Raw genomic sequence first — 22,745 nt, forward strand, 5'->3', positions numbered from 1 at the left:
CGCACTTCGTGCTTGGACCCCTAATAATAATAATCAGCTCCAATGTGAAAACAATATGGATGACATGTGAGACTTTCCATATTATGCAAAAACATAAACCATACACAATGCTTTAAGAATTCAACACAAATACAGAAAACTCACTCGGGAGTAAAGGATACAATTTTGTAGGATTTTATTCATATTTAATACGTTTCTGAGCTTTTTTCAACAAAGCATGTTCTCTCCCTCCCACTCGGGAGTGAGAATGATCAACTGTGTACAACAAGCAGCAAGGACAACTTTAAATTAAGGAGAGACACCACTGTGTGTATATATATGTGTGTATGTGTGTGTGTGTGTGTGTGTGTGTGTGTGTGTGTGTGTGTGTACGTTGTATTATGTTCATAGAAATGTGGGTCAGTGATGGAGTTGTCGGGTGTTCAGCAAATGGAGGGCTCGTCGATGGCGTCCGCTCCCTCTGTGATGGCCTTGACACATTTGGCCATGGTCTGGGAAGCCCTGCTGATAGAGTCTAGAGACACAGACACACAGACAGACAGACAGACAGACAGAGACAGGAGGGGAGAAACAAATATTAAATCCCCAATGGAAAAGATGCCATTCGACCTCAGGTGGCACCAAATGACGCCAGACGCCACAAAATGCAAGCCAATCGCCAGAATAAAATGTCTGCATTTCATGTTGCTGCAATCCACAGATATGTACACTCGCAACTTAATTTGAAAGAAAATGGTGGTTAATTTGGAAAAGAACTTTCCAACGTTAAACCCAAACAAAACTAGAACTAGAACTTTGGTTATGTTTGGGCAAGTAAAACAACTTTGTTAAAGCCCCGCCCCCTCCAGTCAGTTTTTGCTACCAGTTTCACCATTGGTGTTAGTACATGCACACGCGCTGTAACAACGTACGTCACTATTTGTGCCAAAGAGCTTAGATTGATAAGAACCGAAGCCTAATAGTTTGTTCCACTCATGTTCCAAAATAAATAAATAAAATTAAATGAAAACAATATTAAATGTGACGTTTGAAATGTAGATTTTGGAAACACCGGGGATCGAACACGGCCCTCCAAGGCCAGTGTTTACGCCCTCCATCCACCCCGGCCACAACACGGGTCACCGCGCTATTTCAATAGCAGACTTAACGTGTATAAAAGTGAGATACACATATCTAAGAATGCGATATGCAAAGTATTTTTGGTTAGGAAACGTGATATTTTCGACGTATGCGTGGATTGCAGAAACGTACGCCGACATTTTATTCTGCCGACCGGGCTGAAATGTGAGTCGCAGACCTCTGACGAGCGAACTGCGGTGCGGTTTGTTACAAGTGAGAACATAATCTGAACCAGCGACAGGAAACAATCCCAAAACAATCGGCTGGGAGACAGATGCTGACATCCGATAGCCAGCAGCTCCTCGTGCTCCGAAAGGCCAGGCGAGACAAAATGGAGTGTGGACCGATGCTAGAGAGAAGACTCCACACTCACCTGTCATGATGCTAGAGAGAAGACTCCACACTCACCTGTCATGTAGAAGTCCTTGGCTGTGAGCTGAGGTGGCACGAGGGGGGTCGCGAGGAGCGTCTGGTTCACCGCCTGAGACACAGAGGCAGAGAGAGAGAGACACACAGAGGGAGAGAGAGACACATACTTCGCTCAGATTACAAACATCCAAAAAGACTTTGAAACCATGACGGACAACAAAAAACGTCCATATCTGCTGGGGGAAGTACCACAGTGTGCAAACACAGCAGCACGATTTGTGAACTGTTGTGACAAGAAAAGGATGGAAGATAATGGAACATAACCACCCTCAACCCAGAGCACGATAGGCCCCGGGTCTGCCCCCTGCTCCTGCTGTATAACTTTAAATACCTCTAATAAGAACAAAATCAGTGTTGACACAAGTTCCAAGTTTATTTGTATTTGTATATATAATTTTGAACTACAGTGTCTACTTTGTATTTTCATTCATCTATACCCTTACTTGCATATATTTCGTTTCAACAACCATCAAGCACAATTTTCTCTTTGCACCTTTTAAGTTCATGTTTATACTCTTATGTACAGCTGTTTACACACTTTAGAGATATTTTATTGTATGCCCATGCTTAGCTTAACTACGCTTATGCATATTATCTGATTGCAATGTTACATAGCTGTTTACACAGCTCCTTAGTATATATTTAATTGTAAGCATGCTCATAAGCTAACTTATGTGTATTATATTTGAGTGCAAAGTTACACTTCTTTATTCTCCTATATCTTTAACTGTATGCACATTTTTGCTTTTGTTTTTGTTTTCATTTGACACTTGTTTTGGCAATGTATACGTATGTTTCTCATGCCAATAAAGCCCCTTTCAATTGAATTGAATTGAATTGACACACAGAGGCAGAGAGAGAGAGCGAGAGCGAGACACAGAGGGAGAGAGAGAGAGAGAGAGACACAGAGGGAGAGAGAGAGAGGTGAGTATTACTGTAAGTGATAAGTTTTACAATGGTCACAATAAAGTAGTGCTGGGCAATATATCAATAGAATATCAATATTGTGAAAGACAATATAGATATTGTCTTAGATTTTGGATATCATAATACCGTGTGTTCATTAAAGCCCCAATCAGTAACTTTTTCACCTTAATATGACAGCATTTTAGTCATTGAGGATGGTAGAGTGACTTGTAACAGGGAGAATGTCACCTCTATTGGTCACACACCGCCCCCCTAAAGGCCTCTCCTGGGACTAAAGCGCAAATTATGCTCGAGCGAAATCGACGGCGCTGACTGCGTCGAGGGGGTCGCCGCAGCTGGGCGTACTATCGGCGCAGCTCGGCGTAGGGGGCGTGCAGCTCCTCGAAAATGTCACTATGCGCCGTCGAGCGCAGTCAACTCCTTGTTGTGAGGAATGAGGAAATGCCATTTCCTCATTTAACGTGCTTGTCCCTCATCTAGCAAAGCCTTCTGCAGGCTCACCGGGACAATACAATGTTCCCCCACCGACATGATTGCAAGTTCTTGGTAAACGACACGATACCGTTTTGGACGTGTTTTGAACGAGTTACGTTCGAGTATGCACAGTCTCGCTGTGGCCGCTCGTCGGCGGCAAGGCTCCAAGTCGTGGCTGCGCAAAACCATGCCGGGCGCTTAAGCAGTTTGGTACCTGCGTCCCAGAGGCAAGATGCATGCATGCGCTGTGCAGCGGAAGCGTTGTGTTCCTGGAAATAAGGAAGTGACTCGGTGCGGATTTGCTAAGAAAATGACGTTTCACGTAACTATGGATTATTATTTCATCACGTGGTGAGTACCCAAAGTCACAACATGTACATAGAGCTTTCTGGCGCTGTGTTTTGTTGACTTTGAACCGATACTGATGCTATTGCACCCAGAGGGCGCTGTTTCTCCAATAGCAAAACTTGGAAAAGTTGCTGAATGGGGCTTTAAGTGTTCACTAGTGCATTTTAGAGATGAAACGATATGAACATCACGATTATAGTGACCAAAATCCTCACGGTTGTCAGTATTATCACGGTGTTAAAATGTGCTGAAAAAGATTAAAAAGGTACTAATACACACAGAAATCATTTCACCAAGTTTCATATTGAAAACTCGGACCCAAAAAGGACTGATACACTGACTGAAATAATTTCTCCATGGCTGCGCGTCTGCATCTTGGAGACGGTTGCCAACTTTGGTTGATGATGGACAGTATTTACCATGTTTCTCAAAGCGTACGGTTATCACAAGGAATTTTATCACGGTTATCGTAAGGAATTTTATCGCGGTTATCATTCAAACCGGTTCCCTAAGTGCATTACAGTAAATTGATGTAATGTTCTGAACTTGTAATGTTCTAGCAGTTCTATTAGTTTCCTTTACCTACTTAAGGTATTTGCACACAGAAGCGGTTTTGCTCGTATGTTCTTTTTCTAAATCCGTCATCTGAAAAAAATCGTCACGCACAGACACCTCGCCCACTGAGTCCGATGCGTTTTATTAATACGTTTGCCGTTTTATTCGCAATGCGAGACAAATATTCGTCCTCTCCTGTATGACTAGGTGACAGGCAGCAGGGCTGACTGCAGCAGCGGTGCGGACTGGAGAAGGCAGCAGGTCGGGGGAATTCCTGGTAACAGGGGCTCCGTGGTCACATTCACTTCACCAGGCCGGCTGAGCTCCGTGCTCACCTTCACCTCGCCAAGCCGGCTGTGGTGCGCCGTGGCTGGGTGCCGCACCACCGTGCCCCCCGGTGAGGCGGGGGAGCGGAGAGGGGCCAGTGAGGTTTCCCAAAACTTTAATGTCGGACGAAAGTGACGGACTCGGTGTGTCAACGATGATCGACACAAGTGAGGTCGTTTTTTTGTTTGTTTGTTTGTTTTTTGCGTGTGACAATTTCGGACAGAAAAAAACGGACTTGGTGTGCAAAGACCTTTAGTCAAATCTCATTGTGTAAATATTTTATGAAAGCACCAAGAGTCATCCTTACAATAGCGTCGAAATATCGATATTGAGCTTTGGTGAAAAAATATTGTGATGGTTTGATTTTGTCCATACCACCCAGCCCTACAATAAAGATTAGATTTAGTAGATAGGACAGTTAGCAGACAGGAAAGGTAGGGAGAGAGGGAGTGACATGCGGCAAAGGGCCACGGTTCAGATTCGAACCTTGGCCGGCCACGGGAAGGACTATGCCTCTGACAGGTGAGCCACCTGGCACCCCCAAGATTATCACAATATTTTCAATATCTTATCCACCTTATTTCTACATGCCTAGAATTGTTCAAAGAGCTACTAGAAATAGCGGATGTGATAGATACAATTATTACATTCCCTCAAATAAGTCGTCAAACGAGCGTAGGCTATTTATTGTGACAAGCAACTTTTTTTCCCCCAGCGTCGGAGTTTTAACGAGGAAATGCGCAAGCAGCAACAATCAGTCACAAAACCGGACCGTGCACACATAATTATTGTACAGCGGGGCATTCAAAAATAAAGGTGGATAGTAAGAAAAAATAGAGGAATATGAGGAAAATAAATGCATTGCATTTGCATTAACAGGTCTACAGAAGAATAGTACAGCAGTTAAAATCCCATTTCATGCTTTACTGTTGTACCTGGTTAACTGTGTGTGTGTGAGTGTGTGTGTGTGTGTGTGTGTGTGTGTGTGTGTGTGTGTGTGTGTGTGTGTGTGTGTGTGTGTGTGTGTGTGCGTGTGTGCGTGCGTGCGTGCGTGCGTGCGTGCGTGCGTGCGTGCGTATGCGTGTACGTACCGTGGCGAGCTCGTTGGCCTGTTTGAAATAGTTTGCTTCCTCCACATCATCATAGCGGACCAGGTTAGGAGAGACCTCCGCTAGTCTGGAACGCACCTCGTCCAGCGTGTCATAGGGCAGTGTCACACCAGCCAACTACACACACACACACACACACACACACACACACACACACACATTACTACAATTAGGCATTTCAGGTGTTGAGAACATAGACACTAACTAAGATCATATATGTGCCCTAGATCAGGGATTCCCAACGTGTGGTGCATGTACCCGTGGACATGCGCGAGACGAAAAATGTAATGGTGGTTTACTGGGTTTTTTACGGGATTTTTCACAAAATAAAAAACATGAAATTTTCTAAATCTCCTTCGTAACTAAAGCAGCAATGTAGCAGTGAAGAAGACTAAATATGAGCAAAGACTTGTGCTGCTGAGAAAACGTTGAGGCTTAAATGTCTTCGATTGTGCCAAACAGAGCTTTGTGCATAGATGCAGGTCCACCGTGGCATTAATATGGGTAAGATTTGGCCATTGTTATTGTTATTATTGCTACCAGGTTACTGGGAATACTCACGCATCTCTCTCTCTGAGCTCTGAGACTGCAGTGTGAAGAGGGGAGCTATCTCGGATCTCAATCCTGCATGCCTGTCTGTCTGTCTGTCTGTCTGTCTGTCTCCCTGTCTGTCTCCCTGTCTGTCGAGTTGTGTTGAGTGATAGCTAGCGGCCTGCTATCACTCAACACAGTGCATGCTAAAGTCATTGAGGAGGTGACTTCCAACTTACCTCAGATACAGCCCTGATGATCTTCCAGTCGTCCCTGGCCATTCCAGGAGGTGTGACAGCCACCCGGGTCTGTTGGCTCCTCCCCTCAGTGTTAACATACGTGGCGTTCTTCTCTGTGTACGCCGCGCTGGGTAGGATAATGTCTGCCATTGGTGCTCCAACGTCACCATGGTGACCTGGAGAAACAGGGAGGGGAGGCAGAGGATTTAAGGCACACACACAAACAAACGTGAAACAAGTCATTTAACGCTTTTTCATTTTAGGCCTCAAAGGAACAACTAGACAATTTGAAAGGGTGTGCAGAGTATTTTGGTATCCAGTGCGTGTGTGTGTGTGTGTGTGTGTGTGTGTGTGTGTGTGTGTGTGTGTGTGTGTGCGCCCGCGCGCACGTGCGTACCCTGGTAGATGATCAGGCTGCCTTTGGGCAGGTCAGCTCTGGTGATGCAGCCGGCGTCGGCTCCCAGCAGGAACAGGACTTTGGGCGGGTTCTCCCTGATGGCCTCCACCCCCGCCTTGTAGCCCAGGTCCAGCGCTGCGACCTGACTGGCCACCCTGGTGACCAACACACACTCATTGACCAATCAGAGCAGGAGACGTCAGCATCAACTAATTGGGGCTAATCGGGTATTTCATAAACGATCAGCAATGCTCGTTATTCCAGGGCTCGCACACCTTCTTAAACATCAAATTCAAGGACTTTCCAGGCCCAATTCCCTCAAATTCAAGGACCCAACATGGCATAGTTTTAGACAAGGGTCGAATTTGGAAGAGATCCAATCAGAAGAGAAGAAGTTAGAGAGTTAAATCTGAGTCTGTATTGCACGTTTCAAACCTTAATACCATTCCTAAATAACAGATTAATAGATCTTTCCAATGAGGTTGGAAATTCTAAAGAAACAATAGTTACGGTTTTCTTTGACTAAGATGAGACTAGAATACTCAGACGTTTAGCCGACTTCAGACTAAATAAATAAACACAGGATGAGGTTGACTAAATGTGATAAAAACGAACAAGAACACTAAGACAAAGACTAAAATAAAGCAGACAAAATTAACACTACTAGACGCACGTCTATGTACAGTATGTCTATTTTCAAACACTTTCAAGGCCTTGATTTTTTCCCCTCAAATTCACAAACTGTCAAGGATTTCAAGGACCCATGGGAGCCGTGGTTATTCCCATATGACATGAATACAGCGCTAACTATCTCCTCTCTATACCTGTGCAGGACGTTGAGCACTTTCCAGCCCTCTTCCACTCCACTGCTGGCTCTGGCGTTCTGGGCGATGGAGGAAACCACGCTCATAATGGCTGCTCCATCTTCTCTCTGCAGAGCACTGCTGCCCACCACCACTGCTGGACGCTTGGCAGACGAGAGGGTCTAGAGACAGAAACAAGGACAGAGGGGGAGGGGGGGCCGTTTGTATAAAGCCTTTGACACAAACACTCGTCCTGCGTCGCGCAGTGAGAGAGGTTCCAAGACGGCCGTTGTCACAGTCTTGCGACCAAAGATGGCCTAGGACAAATTCTGACAGCGTCAGAAATGTAGGGTGACCGCTACGACGATGTCTGATAACAACGAATGGGAACGCTGCATGATCATATCAGTATAGAGCAGTGTTTCTCAAAATTTTTCAGACCAAGGACCACTTAACCAATAAAAAAGAAACTCAGGGACCACCTAACTCCCAAAACATCCCCAAAAACAATAGGCCTACTACTTCAACTGTAAATTACAAATTACAGGCTAATTAAATGACAAATAGCATTAAGGCTGTACAATTAATGACATTTCTGGCTTCCCACAATTATGAAAACAAGATAACCGATATAAAAAATATGTACCATTTATTTTAGTCCATTTACCTCTTTGCAAGGGCTCGATTATTGTTTATCTACCAGTATAGCAGCATAGATGGATGATGCACGCTGTGTAGTTGGACGTGCGCTGATGACGGTAGACTCTTGTGTATTTACGTGCATGTCACCTGCGACCCAGTAGGTGTCATCATCGCACAGTCTACACACATCAAATTTGATGTCATACCCAAGTTTATTAGAGTCAAGTCAAGTCAACTTTATTGATAGAGCACATTTACAACGACAAAAGCCGACCAAAGAGCTTCACAGATAAAACACTAAAATATAGAAGAAAACGACAAGTACAGAATACACTGCTACAGAGCAAGGTGCAGTACAATGCAGCAAATACGAGTAATAAAAACAAAGTAACGAGGTAGGTTGCCAAGAGGCAGGCTCAACTCAGGTCGAAGGCCAGGGAGAAAAGGTGCGTTTTGAGCAGGGATTTAAACGCCTCGAGGCTCTGGGCTGATCTAATACGGAGGGGGAGGCTGTTCCAGAGCCTGGGGGCTGCTATCGAAAAGGCTCGGTCCCCTTGGGTCTTAAGCCTGGTCCTGGGCACCTCCAGCAGCAGCTGGTCAGCTGACCTTAAGGCTCTGGATGGGGTACTGTATGGTGGCACAGGAGCTCGGTGAGGTACGGTGGTGCCAACCCGTTTAGTGCTTTCAAAACATTCAACAGTCATTTAAAATCGATGTGGAAGCGGACGAGGAGCCAGTGAAGTGAGGCCAGGATTCGTGTGATGTGGTCTCGCTTCTTGCTGCCGGTTGGGAGACGAGCAGCCGCGTTTTGGACCAGCTGCAAACGACGGAGCAACGACTGATCGATGCCAACGTACAGCGAGTTGCAGTAGTCCAGCCGAGTTGTAACGAAGGCATGGGTCACCCTCTCCTGGTCGCTCTGGGGAAGATAGGCCTTGGTCTTGGCTCAACTCAAGTCACACAGTGTGGAATCCAATAAACGTATACATATTGCTAAAAACCTGACAGTCTGTAGATGTCTTAAAAGAGAGGCAAAAGGTAGGATTATTATAATTATTATATTATTATATTATACATTATACTAGAGAGCAAAGATCAACGACAAATTGCCAGAAATTAATTTGGACACAAACGAGAGCCCACTCGGTAGAGTGCACACCTCCACCAACCTTTCTACAAAGTTTCGTGGTGTTACGTGAATCCGTTTGGACATAGAGACATGTCTGGGAACGCCCACAAAATGTTAAACGGCTGGCGCGCGAGTGGGGTAAAACCGCCCATATATCTCATGTGCTGACTGACCAAAAGACGGTGCTGCGGCTCTAAACTACAGGTTTGGGGGTTCTAGAGCAGAACACAAGACGTCTGCTCAGATGTGCGTTTACTGCGGCGGTTAAATCCCCGATCGTGTCTGCCTGGGCTGGGCTATCAGCTAAATTCTAACTTCGCTGAATGGATAGAACGGGGGTTTTTAACCCCACCCTGACCACGCCCCCAGCCAGGCTGAGCCAGCTAAACCAGCGTCTATGACGAGACGTGGCCTCAACCTATTAAGCGCATTTTTTTGTGATTGGCCACACCCATTGCCACGCCCCCTTTTGGCTAGTGGGCTAGTAAAGTCGATCGGTTTTAAGTCGGCCTACTTTTCCACAAAGTTTTGTGCAAATCCGTTCATAACTTTTTGAAATGTCCTGCTGACAGACAAACGGGTCGAAAGCATGACCTCGCTGCCGACTCCGTTGACGGAGGTAAAAAATCACATTCAGTGGAACATTCAACACCAACGTTCCCTCTAAGCTGATGGTTTGATGTTAGTATGTGTGTGTGTCCATTACCTGACAGAAGGGGTGTGTACCATTAGCCAGCTCCTGCAGTACTGAGGCCTCCTCTCCTAGATGGTCGTATGTGTAACTCAGGTCCACGCTGCGACCCACCAAGGCCACACGCAGGTCATTATGGAGCCAGCTAACAGAGAGCAGGTAGAGGAGAGGACGGGACAGAGGAGTGGAGTTAGGCGACAAAGGAAGACCGTTTGTCTCATGGCCTGTGTGGGTTTCTAAGGCGTTACACTAAGTCCCATTATGAGTACTGTAATTTCAGTCATTTTACAGCTGTCGACCAAAAAAACACCACATTTACTTTTGTTGTCAACCCCTGTAAATATCAGATTGAAGATGAATTATCCACAAACTAGAATCCACCCGCATACCCATTTGTTTTCATCGTAAACACTGTCCTCACACACCGAGCTAGCTTACATGAGAAATGGAAGAAAAGATGACTGTCTGGGTGGAAGTAGTCCCACTACTTTCCTGACCACAAGGATTAGGAGAAGTAACTGACACCCTACTTTTTGAAGGTGAGGGAAAATGTAATGACCAACTTTAGGAGTGTAATGTAAAGTAATATAATACAGATGGTGCATGTTTCAAAGTACTGTCGGCGCAGTGTTTTCCTTCAGCTGCTAGTTCAGTGAGTTTTGGTCGTAGAGTGATCAGACTGATACCATTGGAATCTGTGGATTCTCATCTTTCATTTTACATGATGTTGGACTCTTACTGCTGCAAACAAACTGAAAAAAATCCAACTATTACTGTGACCACAGGGGGCAGTATTTTTGCAGCAATAGGGTATTTTGAAACAGGTAACATCTGTACATAGTGTTGCGATTTACTGCTCCCAGAGAGTAATACATTTATTATTATTATTATTATTATTATTATTATTATTAGCAGCCAAACACTGATCATCAAGAATTGAACATGGTAAATGTAGGAAATGTGTTCCAAATGAATGGAAACTGTCGCGTGTGCAAGGTTACCTCTTGCGGACTCGGGCGTTGAAGAGCGGGGCTTCGTAGCGTGGGTTGGTTCCTATGAGCAGCAGCAGGTCGCTGTCCTCAACGCCAGCAATGCGCGAGTTCAACAGGTAGTTGGAGCGCAGGTCAGTGCTAATGACAGAGCAAGACGATAATACACCGTTAGCTACGAAGGCCGTGAACACACTGTAACCGTGTTCTTTGTTCGGTGCATCAGCACTGTCCCCCAGGACGTTCCAGGCCTAATTCACTGTCCCCCAGGACGTCACTGTCCCCCAGGACGTTCCAGGCCTAATTCACTGTCCCCCAGGACGTCACTGTCCCCCAGGACGTTCCAGGCCTAATTCACTGTCCCCCAGGACGTCACTGTCCCCCAGGACGTTCCAGGCCTAATTCACTGTCCCCCAGGACGTCACTGTCCCCCAGGACGTTCCAGGCCTAATTCACTGTCCCCCAGGACGTCACTGTCCCCCAGGACGTTCCAGGCCTAATTCCCTAAGACTGAAGGACCCAACACGGAATAGTTTGAGACAGGGATCAAGGTTAATTACCGGTACAACACTGAGAATGTTTAAAATGAGAACTAGCAGGCTTTACAGAAGCTCATAGACCAAAATTTAAAAGAGTTTGGGTGAAACAATCGTGTGAAACAAGGACGCACAGACAGCGGGAGACACATGCAGACACTTATCCTATTTACTAACATTAAGTTTTAAAAAAAATCGAAATAACTTCAATTTGTATAAGAGTAGTTTCTATTCTTGGACAAAATATATAAATTCAAGCACTTTCAATGACCCATTGTCTATTTTCAAACGCTTCCACCTCAAATTCAGAAACTTTCGAGGATTTCAAGGACCCGTGAGGAACCCTGTCTCTGACATATATAGGGCTGGGTATTGGCAAGGATCTCACGATACGTATCACGATACTTGGGTCACGATACGATTGTATCACGATATATTGCGATGCGATACATATTGCGATATATTGCGATATTCTACAGAACTTACTCAAAATTAAATAATAGAGCTAAAGATACAACACACTGTGTACCACCCAGGTAGTGTAATAATATGTACCGTACATCACTTTATACTGATAAGTTAGTGGACAAATTTAGTCAAAACTACTGAGAGTGTTGAGTGTTACTGAACGCATCGATATGGGAAATATCGATACAGTATCGATTAGGGGTGGGAATCACCAGATGCAGAGGCCTGGCATGGCATGGCCTGCAATTTTTTTTTTATTAATAATAATAATAATAATAATAATAATAATAATAATAATAATAATAATAATAACATCGCGATACTTGGCATCCAAGTATCGATACAGTATCGGGAAATAAAATATCGCGATATATTGCCGTATCGATTATATTGCCCAGCCCTACACATATACCAATATAGACTCTTACCCTGCCCCGGACATAGGGAACAGCTCCTCGGTGCAGAGGTTGTCTGAGTTGAGTCTGTTGAGGAGGTCTTTGAGGGAGACCAGAGCTTCAGCGTCCGCCATGCCTCCTGCTATGGCTGCTACCTCACTGCCCTGCACGCTCTGCAGCTACACACACAAACCCAACACACACATTACATACATGTAGTCCTGCATGGATACACACACAAACCCAACACACACATTACATACATGTAGTCCTGCATGGATACACACACAAACCCAAAACACACATTACATACATGTAGTCCTGCATGGATACACACTTAGAAAGATAATGCACACTGTATGTCACAGTTGTCACTGCTGCCATCAAAGACTGAGTCTATTCAGTGTTGCAATTGTTTGATGCTGAATTATCCAAGTCCTAATTCTTTATGCAGCTCTCAAGCCCTCCACTTTCATCTCTTCAAAACTAATAACATTAAAATGACATGTTTATTAAATCAGTTAGTAATCAGATGAATTTCTTCATCTGATCTGATTATACTGTATGTTAATACCAGCTGGACCGGAAGCCATTGGATCGCGATGGCCTTTGTTAGGTTCTGCCATGATAACACACGCACTTACTGCTCCAGCCACACGTGTCAGGACGTCCTCCCAGGTGGTTGGGGTCAGCTGACCTGAAGCATCCTTCACCATTGGCTGGGTCAACCTCTGCCTCTTCAGACCGTCATATGCAAACCTAAGGAAGACACAAACAAAACGTGGAATTTGTGCTCTTTGTGCCTCATTTATCAAGCTAATAGATTCTACATTTTAAATCCCCTTTTAAATACAACAACAGCACTGACTGTAAAGTGAAAATTTTAGAAACATTTAGCATCCATAGCATCGAGAATATTGCCAGTCCAAAAAGTCCAACGCATTATTTGAAGATGTCTGAAAGCATATTTGCATGGGCACGGTGGCACAGTGGTAGTGCTGTCGCCTCACAGCTAGAAGGTCCTGGGTTCGATTCCCACCTGGGACGCTGAGGGTGTGTGTCCCCCCATGTCTTCAGTGCCATCTCATCAAAAGGGTATTTCTGTGTGGAGTTTGCATGTTCTCCCCATGCTCCCCTGGGGTTTCCTCCATACAACATTGGTACCCCCACTAAAAACGTCACCTGACAGAAGTTGGTCCCGGGGCGCTGTACTGAAAGCTGCCCACTGCTCCTTGCTGCCCCCTGGAGGAAGGGCATGCTATGTCTGGATCAAAATGAGCAGAGACTGTAGTTCACTGGCCACCGCGTGGTCGGCATGAGCGTGTGTGTGGCCCTGCATGCATGTGTTGTAACGGGTGTGGTGTGACAATGAAGCCAGGCTTGTCCGTCCGGTTCTTCTAATTTAGGACTCAAACAACATTTGCTCATATTGAAGCCCTTTTAAGGCCTTTGGGTAATTTACTTAAACTTCTTTAGGGCACTTTAAGGACCTCCAGGCATTCTGCATTAACATGAGGCCTTCTGTAATTCCTAAACTCAAGCTTCTTGCTTGCTTCTCATCTGATCTGTGTGCTGTGTGTGCGTGTGTGCTGTGTGTGTGTGTGTGTGTGTGTGTGTGTGTGTGTGTGTGTGTGTGTGTGTGTGTGTGTGTGCGTGTGCGTGCGTGCGTGCGTGTGTGTGTGCATGCGTGCGTGCGTGCATGTGTTTTACCTGGTCTTGTCAGAGATCCACTCTTCATTGACGTCTTCGTTAAGTCTGGGCATCACCCTCATCACCTCGCCTCCTCTGGTGCTCACCACGATGTTGCTGCCCACCGCGTCCAGCACGTCGATGGACTCTGTTTTCCTACAGAGACACGAGGAGAGGAGAGGAGAGAAGATGGGGGGGGGGGGCTGGTTAGGGATGCAGGCATCTAGTAGTGCTGATGAATACGTCGGTCCTTCATAGGAAAGAAGTTGGGCGCCTCTGGTCTCTACTCTTCTGCCCACCTGGTCTCCCAGGGTCGTGCGGTGAAGGCGTAGGGTTTGGAGGTGAGCGCGCCGACGGGACAGATGTCGATCACGTTGCCCGACAGCTCCGACATGAACATCTTCTCCACGTACGTCCCGATCTGCAGGTTGTTGCCCCTCCCCGTCGTTCCCAGGTCCTCCACGCCGGCGATCTCACTGGCAAAACTAGGGAGACAAAGAACTACATCAGCTACACCAACTGCGATTTATCGGCATTCTCTGCCTGTCTGTCTGTGTCTCCCTGCCTGCCTCCCTGTCTGTCGTGGCTTTCATGCTTCCTCTCTCTCTCTCTCTCTCTCTCTCTCTCTCTCTCTCTCTCTCTCTCTCTCTCTCTCTCTCTCTCTCTCTCTCTCTCTCTCTCTCTCTCTCTCTCTCTCTCTCTCTCTCTCTCTCTCTCTCTCTCTCTCTCTCTCTCTCTCTCTCTCTCTCTCTCTCTCTCTCTCTCCCTGCCTGTCTCCCTGCCTGCCTGCCTGTCTGTCTGTCCGTCCGTCTGCCTGCCTGTCTGCCTGTCTGTCTCCCTGCCTGCCTGTCTGTCTGTCTGTCTCCCTGCCTGCCTGTCTGTCTGTCTCCCTGCCTGTCTGCGTCGGCTTTCATGCTACCATGCTCCCTGCACACTCTAGCTCGCTCATCTCTCTCTCTCTCTCTCTCTCTCACTCACCGGACGCAGCGTGTGCATTGAATACAGCGGGTCATGATGGTTTTGATGAGTGGTCCGATGTTCTTGTCCTCCACCGCTCTCTTGCTCTCTGAGAAGCGACTGCGGTCTGTGCCGAACTGCATTGACTGATCCTGGTGACACAGGGGGCAGAGGGCTTTCAAAATTCTGTGTGTGTGTGTGTGTGTGTGTGTGTGTGTGTGTGTGTGTGTGTGTGTGTGTGTGTGTGTGTGTGTGTGTGTGTGTGTGTGTGTGTGTGTGTGTGCATGCGAGAATAGGATCACTGGATACACTTCCTACGGGTGGGATGCTTAATAATAGTCGCAGCTCAACATCTACCTCAGTTTAAACAGCAATATGGAACTTTTTTCCACATTAGCCATTGGTTTAAGTGCTTAATGATTTAGCGCTGTTGAGACTATAATCCACTCTAGCCACTGTAGAATAATTGCCCACTCTATATGATAATTTTAGCGATAATAACAAGAGCAAACAGACAGCAAGTGCTTTAGCTATTAGCCTTTAGTTTTCAAATCATGAGTCCTTATTAAAATGAATGGTAATTTGTTGACTTGTTGACTATACTGAGGCTTACCTGTAGGTCACACTCTCCTCCCTGATCACAAATGGGGCAGTCCAGAGGGTGGTTGGCTAACAGGAACTCCATCACTCCCTCTCTGATCACACGCACGCACACGCACACGCACACGCACACACACACACACACACACACACACTTTACAGCCTTGTCCAGTATGCAGTTGAAATGCTAGCTGCATAAAGGATAACATTCAGAGTGTAATTTCAACCTCCGGAATATTTCGTCTCAGATTTATTTCAGGGATATAATCAGTGATTCAGGGGTTAAGCAAAGAAGTTGGAAATTAAAGAGGAACCCATGCGAAACAGGAATCAGTGGAGACAAATCTGAGGCCCTCATTACATGTTGTGTGGATAATGTGTGTCCTTTTCTCCTCTATGGAAGCCTGTTTATAATAGTTTAATTACTTCATCAGTAGATAAATGGGAGCTGGGGCTCCATCTGTCTGTCTGTCTGTCTCATCTGTGATGTAATAAATCCCACTGATGACATCATCAGTGATGTAATAAATCCCACTGATGACATCATCAGTGATGTCGAGGGCGCGTAGTGCGCGAGATGCCTAGTCTGATAAAAACACATACTTTCTTCTTTTTTTGGCGACATTTCAAAAAGTTTGCATACAATTTGGATAACATTTGGATGGAAACATACTACAGTGAATATTTGTGTGCGTGTGTGCGTGTGTGTGTACCTGGCTTTGCGCGTCTTTTCTGAATTGGTGAGGATGTTCCAGCCCTTCATGACTGGCATGGCACAGGCTGCCACCGGCTGAGGGGGATAGATGACCACACACACACACACACACACACACACACACACAGAGTATTATTGACAAGTCATTACCACCTAACTAAGCGACATTCCGGATGAAACTTTGTAAGAATTGATGCTGAATATTGGCACAAAATAATGGCTATCAGCTATGGCTTATGGCTATTTCAATCCTTCAGTCTGTTGGCCAGTTAAAGGGTGACTTTGCGGATTTTCAATCAGCTTTATATCATTACAAAATCAGCAGTGTTATGCAAATGAGCAATGTTTAACTTCCCTCCATCTTAATGATAGCAATAGTGAAAGTGCCAGTAATAGTGACACCACGGTAAAACGGCTCCAAATGACATCATTATGACATCATTTGGACCGGGAAGTTCTGAATGAACGGGGAGCTCTCGCTCAAGGCCCGATGGAGGGGAGTTAAACATTGTTAATTTTCATACGACATACTGTAGGTTGTTTTCAGGTGATGTCACGTCAAGATGGCGACCGGGGTGAGACCATTCACCATTGGCTTGTTTGCAAACCATGTGATCATGCTTGCGGGGGCAACCAGCAGCAGGCTACATAGGAAAGCATTCGCAAAATCCAACAAGTTGCTGGAAAATGGTTTCTCTCTTCATTGTATATGGATCATGTCCTACAGCAGGGGTGCCCAAATTATTTCCCATGAAGGGCCAAAACTCAATCTGGGTGGAGGGCCGAGGGCCAAAAATAAACATTGTGGAATTACATTAAAATGTATGTGTTTTATAGAAAATTAACATTCTAAATCTAAAATAACATTTCAATATAATAATCTACTTTTTATCTGTTTGGTAATTGTAATAATTTGCAATTGGTTATATATATTTAAAAAAACATCTGCATTTGTGGGGAGCTTAAACATTTAATCAGTAAACACCCAGTTAATAAAAACAGTTGTATTTTCCACCTTTGTAATCAAGAGAGAAATTTGACTTAATTCACAACTTGAAAAATCCTCAAGGTACTTTGAAAATCAGTTTCGTAGTGGCGACGTATTGTACTCTTTCAAAACAGCCACTCTCTGTCTGCAAATGAGACAAACCGCTGTTGGATTTACTTCGGTAAAAAAATACTCGTCTTGCCACTCCGTCCTAAACTTTCTTTTGTCAGTGTGCCACTGCCGTGATGATGATCTGTCCATCTTGCTGAGCTGGTGTAAAGCCAGTGACTGGGGAGGGATCAAATATCAGAGCTCACCCCCCAACCAGGTGATTCAGCCAACCCGGTGGCCTGGCCTGCAAAAAAAAAAAAAAAAAAAAAAAGATTCACCCCCAAATCCATGGCGGGCCAAAAAAAAAAAGAGCGCCAAACTTGGCCCGCGGGCCCCAAATTGGGCACCACTGTCCCACAGTATATGTATAGTATATATACAGTTTGCTCTCAGCCAGCGAGCGAGCGAGTGGCTCTCAGCGAGCTGCTGGCCTGGTCTTCCCTGCTGGCTGTATACTGTAGGTAGTTGTACGCTGCTGCCCTCTAGTGTCCCACTTTGATACCTATTGTACGTTAGACCGAAGTAATGCCACGGTGTGGTAAGAGACGCATATTGATCTGTCTACCACTGTATCCTACAGTAAATAGCCACTATGTTTTGTAATCTTCTGGTGATACCTGCAGCGTGGAGCGTCACTCTACCCTCCTACATACTCGCTTTCCTCCATTCTTCATAGTAGCTCTGGGAGAGCTACTATGACGTCATCGCAATCACGTGGTTGCAAACAAGCCATCGATTTTCTAATGATACAAAGCTGATTGAAATTCAGCAGGGTGGCCTGTGAAGCGATCTGCCTGCCGGCCACCCGGGGGCGCTCTGTTACCTTTGGCGCTCTCTCGATCTCCACCAGACACATGCGGCAGTTCCCGGCCACAGACAGACGCTCGTGGTAACAGAACCTCGGGATCTGGACTCCCACCTTCTCGCACGCCTGAGGGCAGAGAAAACAGTCGTCAGCCAATACAACATGGATCCAGTAGAGGGAGGTGGGGTTGGAATATAGGGTGTTTTAAGAAACAGTTCTTAAAACACGCTAAACGCTGGGTTTTCTGACTACTGATTACATCAGGATGCGATGTACATTTCTGGAAAGATCAAATTAGGCAGCAGTGTTTCCCACAGGATTTTGAGTATTTGTGGTGGGGGACCGCAGACCCCCTAGGGGGGTGCTGGGGCATGCCCACCTGCGAGATTTTAAAGTAAAATGCATGAATTTGGTGTACTTTGAGAAAGCACTTAAGAGCAAAATTAAAAGGCTAGATCTATGAAGAACATGTCATTATTACTGTGCTGTGGGTTTACAATGACAAACTAAATGTCTCCCTATAGGTCAGGGATACTCAACTTACTTTGCCCGGGGGCCACTTTCGTGAAATGATAGAAGGTGAGGGGCCAGTTAATAAACAAACAATATACATTTTTCTGTAGCGCATTGTAGGTTTTTGGGGTGTCAGCCGGAGTTTAGGCTGACAATGTTGTGCACACCGGATAGTTAGTTAGGTTAAGTTAGTTAGGTTAAGTACATACATAAAGTGCCTGGGTAGCGAGCAGATGGCGGTATTTGACAATTTAGCAGCTAAATCATAGATTATTGAAAGATATTCCATATTCCAGACTGAAATGCTAGAACAGAAGTGGAGTATTGGCCAGAATGACATGAACATTTGGACACTTATTCAGCGGGTATCTTGCATGTTGCGTTCAGGTGCACTGTTAAAAAAAAATAATAATAATAATAATAATTTGGTCAACATCTTGTTGTGGCGGTCAAAATCCTTTTGTGGCGGTGCGCCATAAATTCCTTTATGTATTGGAAACACTGGGCAGCCAAGAATCAAAATGGCACAAGTGGATCAGATCTAGCATCTTTCAGTGTAATTGTATCCATCTGAATACACTGCTGGCTACATCATTGGCAGAACACAGACAGGCAGAAATAGAGTTCATTGGTGGGTTCATGATACAAGAATATTCATGAGCGGATTATTAACACTTTAAACATGATATCACATCAAGGGCAAATCAACACGAAATCTTCTGGATCATCTGCCAAAGGCTAAAGAGCTGCTTTGGCATCACTGATTGGGTTGTGACCAGAAGCACAGCATGCTGCTCCAGAATACTGTGTGCATGTAAACAAAGCCATTATAGTCAAATGATCAGTTGTGTGTGTTGTTGTTGTTTTTTGACCTGCAGGACAGTAGTTCCAGGCTCCACTTCCACTGGTTTCCCATCCACAAACACTTCCACCATGTTACTGGCAGCACGCACTGGGGTACGCACTGAAATGGGATACACGCAGAAGGCCAGAATTAGTAAAAGCAACTGAAACTTTACCAATGACAACGAGAGAGAGAGAGAGAGAGAGAGAGAGAGAGAGAGAGAGAGAGAGAGAGAGAGAGAAAGAAAAGGATTCAAATAAAATAGAAGCGTGAGGAAAAAACTTAAGTAGAACCCAAAATTTAATTCTGTATCCACAAAAGTCAGACAAAAAAAATAAAAGTAATTTTGAAATTATTTAAAACCCGCAATATATTTATTATTAGTACTATGAACAGCCTAAGGTGATTCTCCAACAATGCATACTAGTGTGAACAGTAATAAGTATAATATTAGTCATACATATATGTAATACCTAGGGTTTGGCAGTAATGAGGTAATACCTTATATATATATATATATCAGTGGCGGCTGGTGAGCTTGGCAATAGGGGAGGCGACAGAACTTTTTGTAAACAATGTGTCATTTGTCAAATAAATAACCTGTCAAAAAGGATGACCTACTGTATTTAGAAGAGATTTAAGCGACCATAATCATGCGTCATGTGACAGCTTCTCTTGAGCAACAATGTGTCGTGACGAGACAGAGGAAAACAAAACATTGTGTGTGTGTGTGTGTGTGTGTGTGTGTGTCAGAAGAGAGAATTAGAAAAACAACATGCAGCCAGTCACGTTCCTGTCAGCTAGCAATCTGAGACACACACACACACACACGTCTTACCACTGTTAGATGGAGCCAGGCTGCCCTTGGCTGCTCCAGCCAGAGCTCGGCCAACGGTCGGCAGACGCAACATGATGCTGGAAGTGGAATAGAGAGACAAAGCATCCAGTAACCAACAACTAGGTATGTAGGGATTGACCTAGATCCGGGTAAGTGAATACGCTAAACTCAATTCAAACATTAGGCGATCTAAAGTGGCTTTGCTTAATGTCCGCAAACCTTGTCCACAACGTAAAACATGGCTTAAGACTTTTTCTGAATTGCTAGGAGGACAAACCATTAAGGCCCAATTATACTAGTAATTAAAGATGGAGACGGACAGAGCCGGACAGAGCCTTCTGTCCATGTGCATGAATGACACCACTGGTCCACAACTTAACTCAAATCAACTCTCAATAACTGTCAAAGTAAATGAATGTCTGCAAAACTGTTTCACAGTTTGTAATGTGCAAAATAAACCAGCATTGCTTTTCAGTGGAGTTCTCCTTTAAATTCGGCATGCATCCAAAGCAAAAGCGAGATTTGAAAAAACACTAGCAGCAGTTATTAACGTAACGTTAATTCCAATTCTGTAACATCAGCATCCAAAACTGGATGCTAATAAAGTATGTGGCACACCAATCAAACATTCTACTCCAACAGACAAACACAGATGTTTCTTTGGTGTGCCACGGCTGTCTGTCCTTGTTTGGATATGTTTGGTCAGATTCCACATGTTCAAACCTTGTCTGTCTGTGTTTAGCCCACCAGTCAAACATTCTCCAACAACTGCCAACAACAGTGTTGGCACTTGTTGCATTTGGAGAATGTTTGAGGCCATTTACACCTGACACTAACCTGCATTTTCTGTGATCAGATCAGAATCAGAATCAGAAAGACTTTAATGATCCCCGGGGGGAAATTAGGACAGGTTACAGTAGCTCGCTCACAGAACACACATAGCATAAAATAAACAGTAGTAAATGCGATAGTAAGCAAAATACGGTAAGCAGAATAAGAACACAACATAGCATAGAATAAACAGTAGTAAAATGCGATAGGGGCAAAAATAAGCAAATTAAGTAGAATACGTCTAAAGTAAGCAAAATAAGTAGAGGAAGTATACATTACATGCCAATTACCTTTATTGCACACTGGACTTATATTAAGTCGGCTTGCCCTATACATTACACGTGGCTCAGCCAGGCACAGTTAACCTATCGGCTGGCTCAGTCTCAGGGAGACTGAGCGTCTCCGAGGTGCTCTTTTAAGAGGCATTAAATAGACCGATGGCCACAGGCAGGAATGATTTCCTGTGCCTCTCCGTATTGCATCTAGGTGAAATCAGTCTCTCACTGAACGTGCTCCTGTGTTTGACTAGCACGCCGTGGAGTGGGTGCGAGTCATTGCTCATGATGGAGCGTAGCCTGGACAACGTTCTCTTCTCTGACACCGCAGTCAGAGAGCCCAGATCCAGCCCCACAATGTCCCTGGCCTTACGGATCAGTTTGTTGAGTCTGTTGGCGTCCGCTGCCTTCAGCTTGATTGCAATCAGATAGTGCTTGACCACTTGAAAGTACAGGTGTAAACGCCCCCAAGACACATTGAGGATGGATTACGATCTGATCGGCCAAAACACCAGTCTGGAGGTGGTCAGGGACGCATTTGTGACAACATGGAACACTAGTGTAAATGCAATGCGTCCTCTCAATCCACATACAACACAACAGCAGTCACCACTGTTTGTTTTTTTTGCTGCTCTACGCTATGGAGCTTGTCTGATGCGATCACAATCAGATCTCAATGTGGACACTGAAGACACATTAATACCATGTGTAAATGTAATCAGGTTAATGTGGTCAGAAAATGCATGTTAGTGACAGGTGTAAATGGCCTCAATGTTGAAATCGAACGATACTGGATGTGTGCCGAATTGTAGAGTGACTCGGGGCGATTAGTAAAAAGCATTTTACGAGGTGTGTAACGTCACGTTTGCAGATACGCATAATAAGCTTGCAGATTTGTCAATTGAGATTGGTTCCGTACTAACGTAGCTGGTTAGTTAGCTTAGTAGCTGCCTGTCACTGTCAACAACTGTCAAGTCCTACTGATCCACGGGCATCTAATGTTAGCTGCCATGTCAACACATCTCCCACAGAAATACAGTGTTCTGCAGAGTGGACACAATTAAGCAGAGGAGGATGGTCAAACTGACAAACACACAAACACTGGTGGCGATCTGACTCCTTGCTTGCAAGCTAAACTAGCATAACATTAGCTCAGAGCACTCAAGGACACGGGCATTGCACTGCTGGAATATCCCCACAAGGTTAAAAGTCAAATACAGCGCTTTCCCCGCGTGTTACACTTGGGCAGGTTTCCACGTCTAGGGATGACGTGTTTCTGGTTCTTACCTTGTCGCTATTTGGCCTTCTTGACCAGAACAGCGGTAATCTGAGGAATACAACCAGTCTGAGTGGTCTGTTAGCTATGGCGAAACTAGCGGAAGCGGCTGCGTATTACTTCCGTTTGCAATTAGCTCTCAAACTTCACAATAAAAGTTACATTTGCAGGCAAAACCACAGATAGCGATCTACA

The 22,745-nt window shown here is 45.0% G+C and overlaps 1 protein-coding gene across 1 annotated transcript; it reads right to left on the minus strand.

The window, feature by feature from the left end:
- Window positions 1–173: 173 nt before the first annotated feature.
- Window positions 174–22,672, minus strand: ndufs1 (NADH:ubiquinone oxidoreductase core subunit S1). Its single transcript, XM_083634047.1, has 19 exons — window positions 22,562–22,672; window positions 20,169–20,245; window positions 19,359–19,450; window positions 17,992–18,099; window positions 16,068–16,144; window positions 15,368–15,449; window positions 14,776–14,906; window positions 14,097–14,282; window positions 13,819–13,953; window positions 12,753–12,867; window positions 12,142–12,287; window positions 10,722–10,850; window positions 9,736–9,865; window positions 7,280–7,440; window positions 6,456–6,610; window positions 6,059–6,234; window positions 5,271–5,405; window positions 1,528–1,600; window positions 174–514 (listed from the first exon to the last, which is right to left on the minus strand). The coding sequence occupies exons 2-19, from the start codon at window positions 20,239–20,241 to the stop codon at window positions 423–425; spliced, it is 2,196 nt and encodes a 731-aa protein (XP_083490173.1). The 5' UTR covers window positions 20,242–20,245; window positions 22,562–22,672; the 3' UTR covers window positions 174–422.
- Window positions 22,673–22,745: the final 73 nt, after the last annotated feature.

This window comes from Poromitra crassiceps, assembly GCF_964638095.1.
Source record: "Poromitra crassiceps genome assembly, chromosome: 3".
Lineage (NCBI taxonomy): Eukaryota > Metazoa > Chordata > Actinopteri > Beryciformes > Melamphaidae > Poromitra > Poromitra crassiceps.

Coding starts and splice junctions, on each gene's coding strand:
- ndufs1 (XM_083634047.1), bottom strand. CDS start 20,241: ATGTTGCGTCTGCCGACCGTTGGCCGAGCTCTGGCTGGAGCAGCCAAG. Junction 13,954..14,096: donor GCACGACCCTGGGAGACCAG/GTGGGCAGAAGA, acceptor GTGTCTCTGTAG/GAAAACAGAGTCCATCGACG. Junction 6,611..7,279: donor GTGCTCAACGTCCTGCACAG/GTATAGAGAGGA, acceptor GTTGGTCACCAG/GGTGGCCAGTCAGGTCGCAG.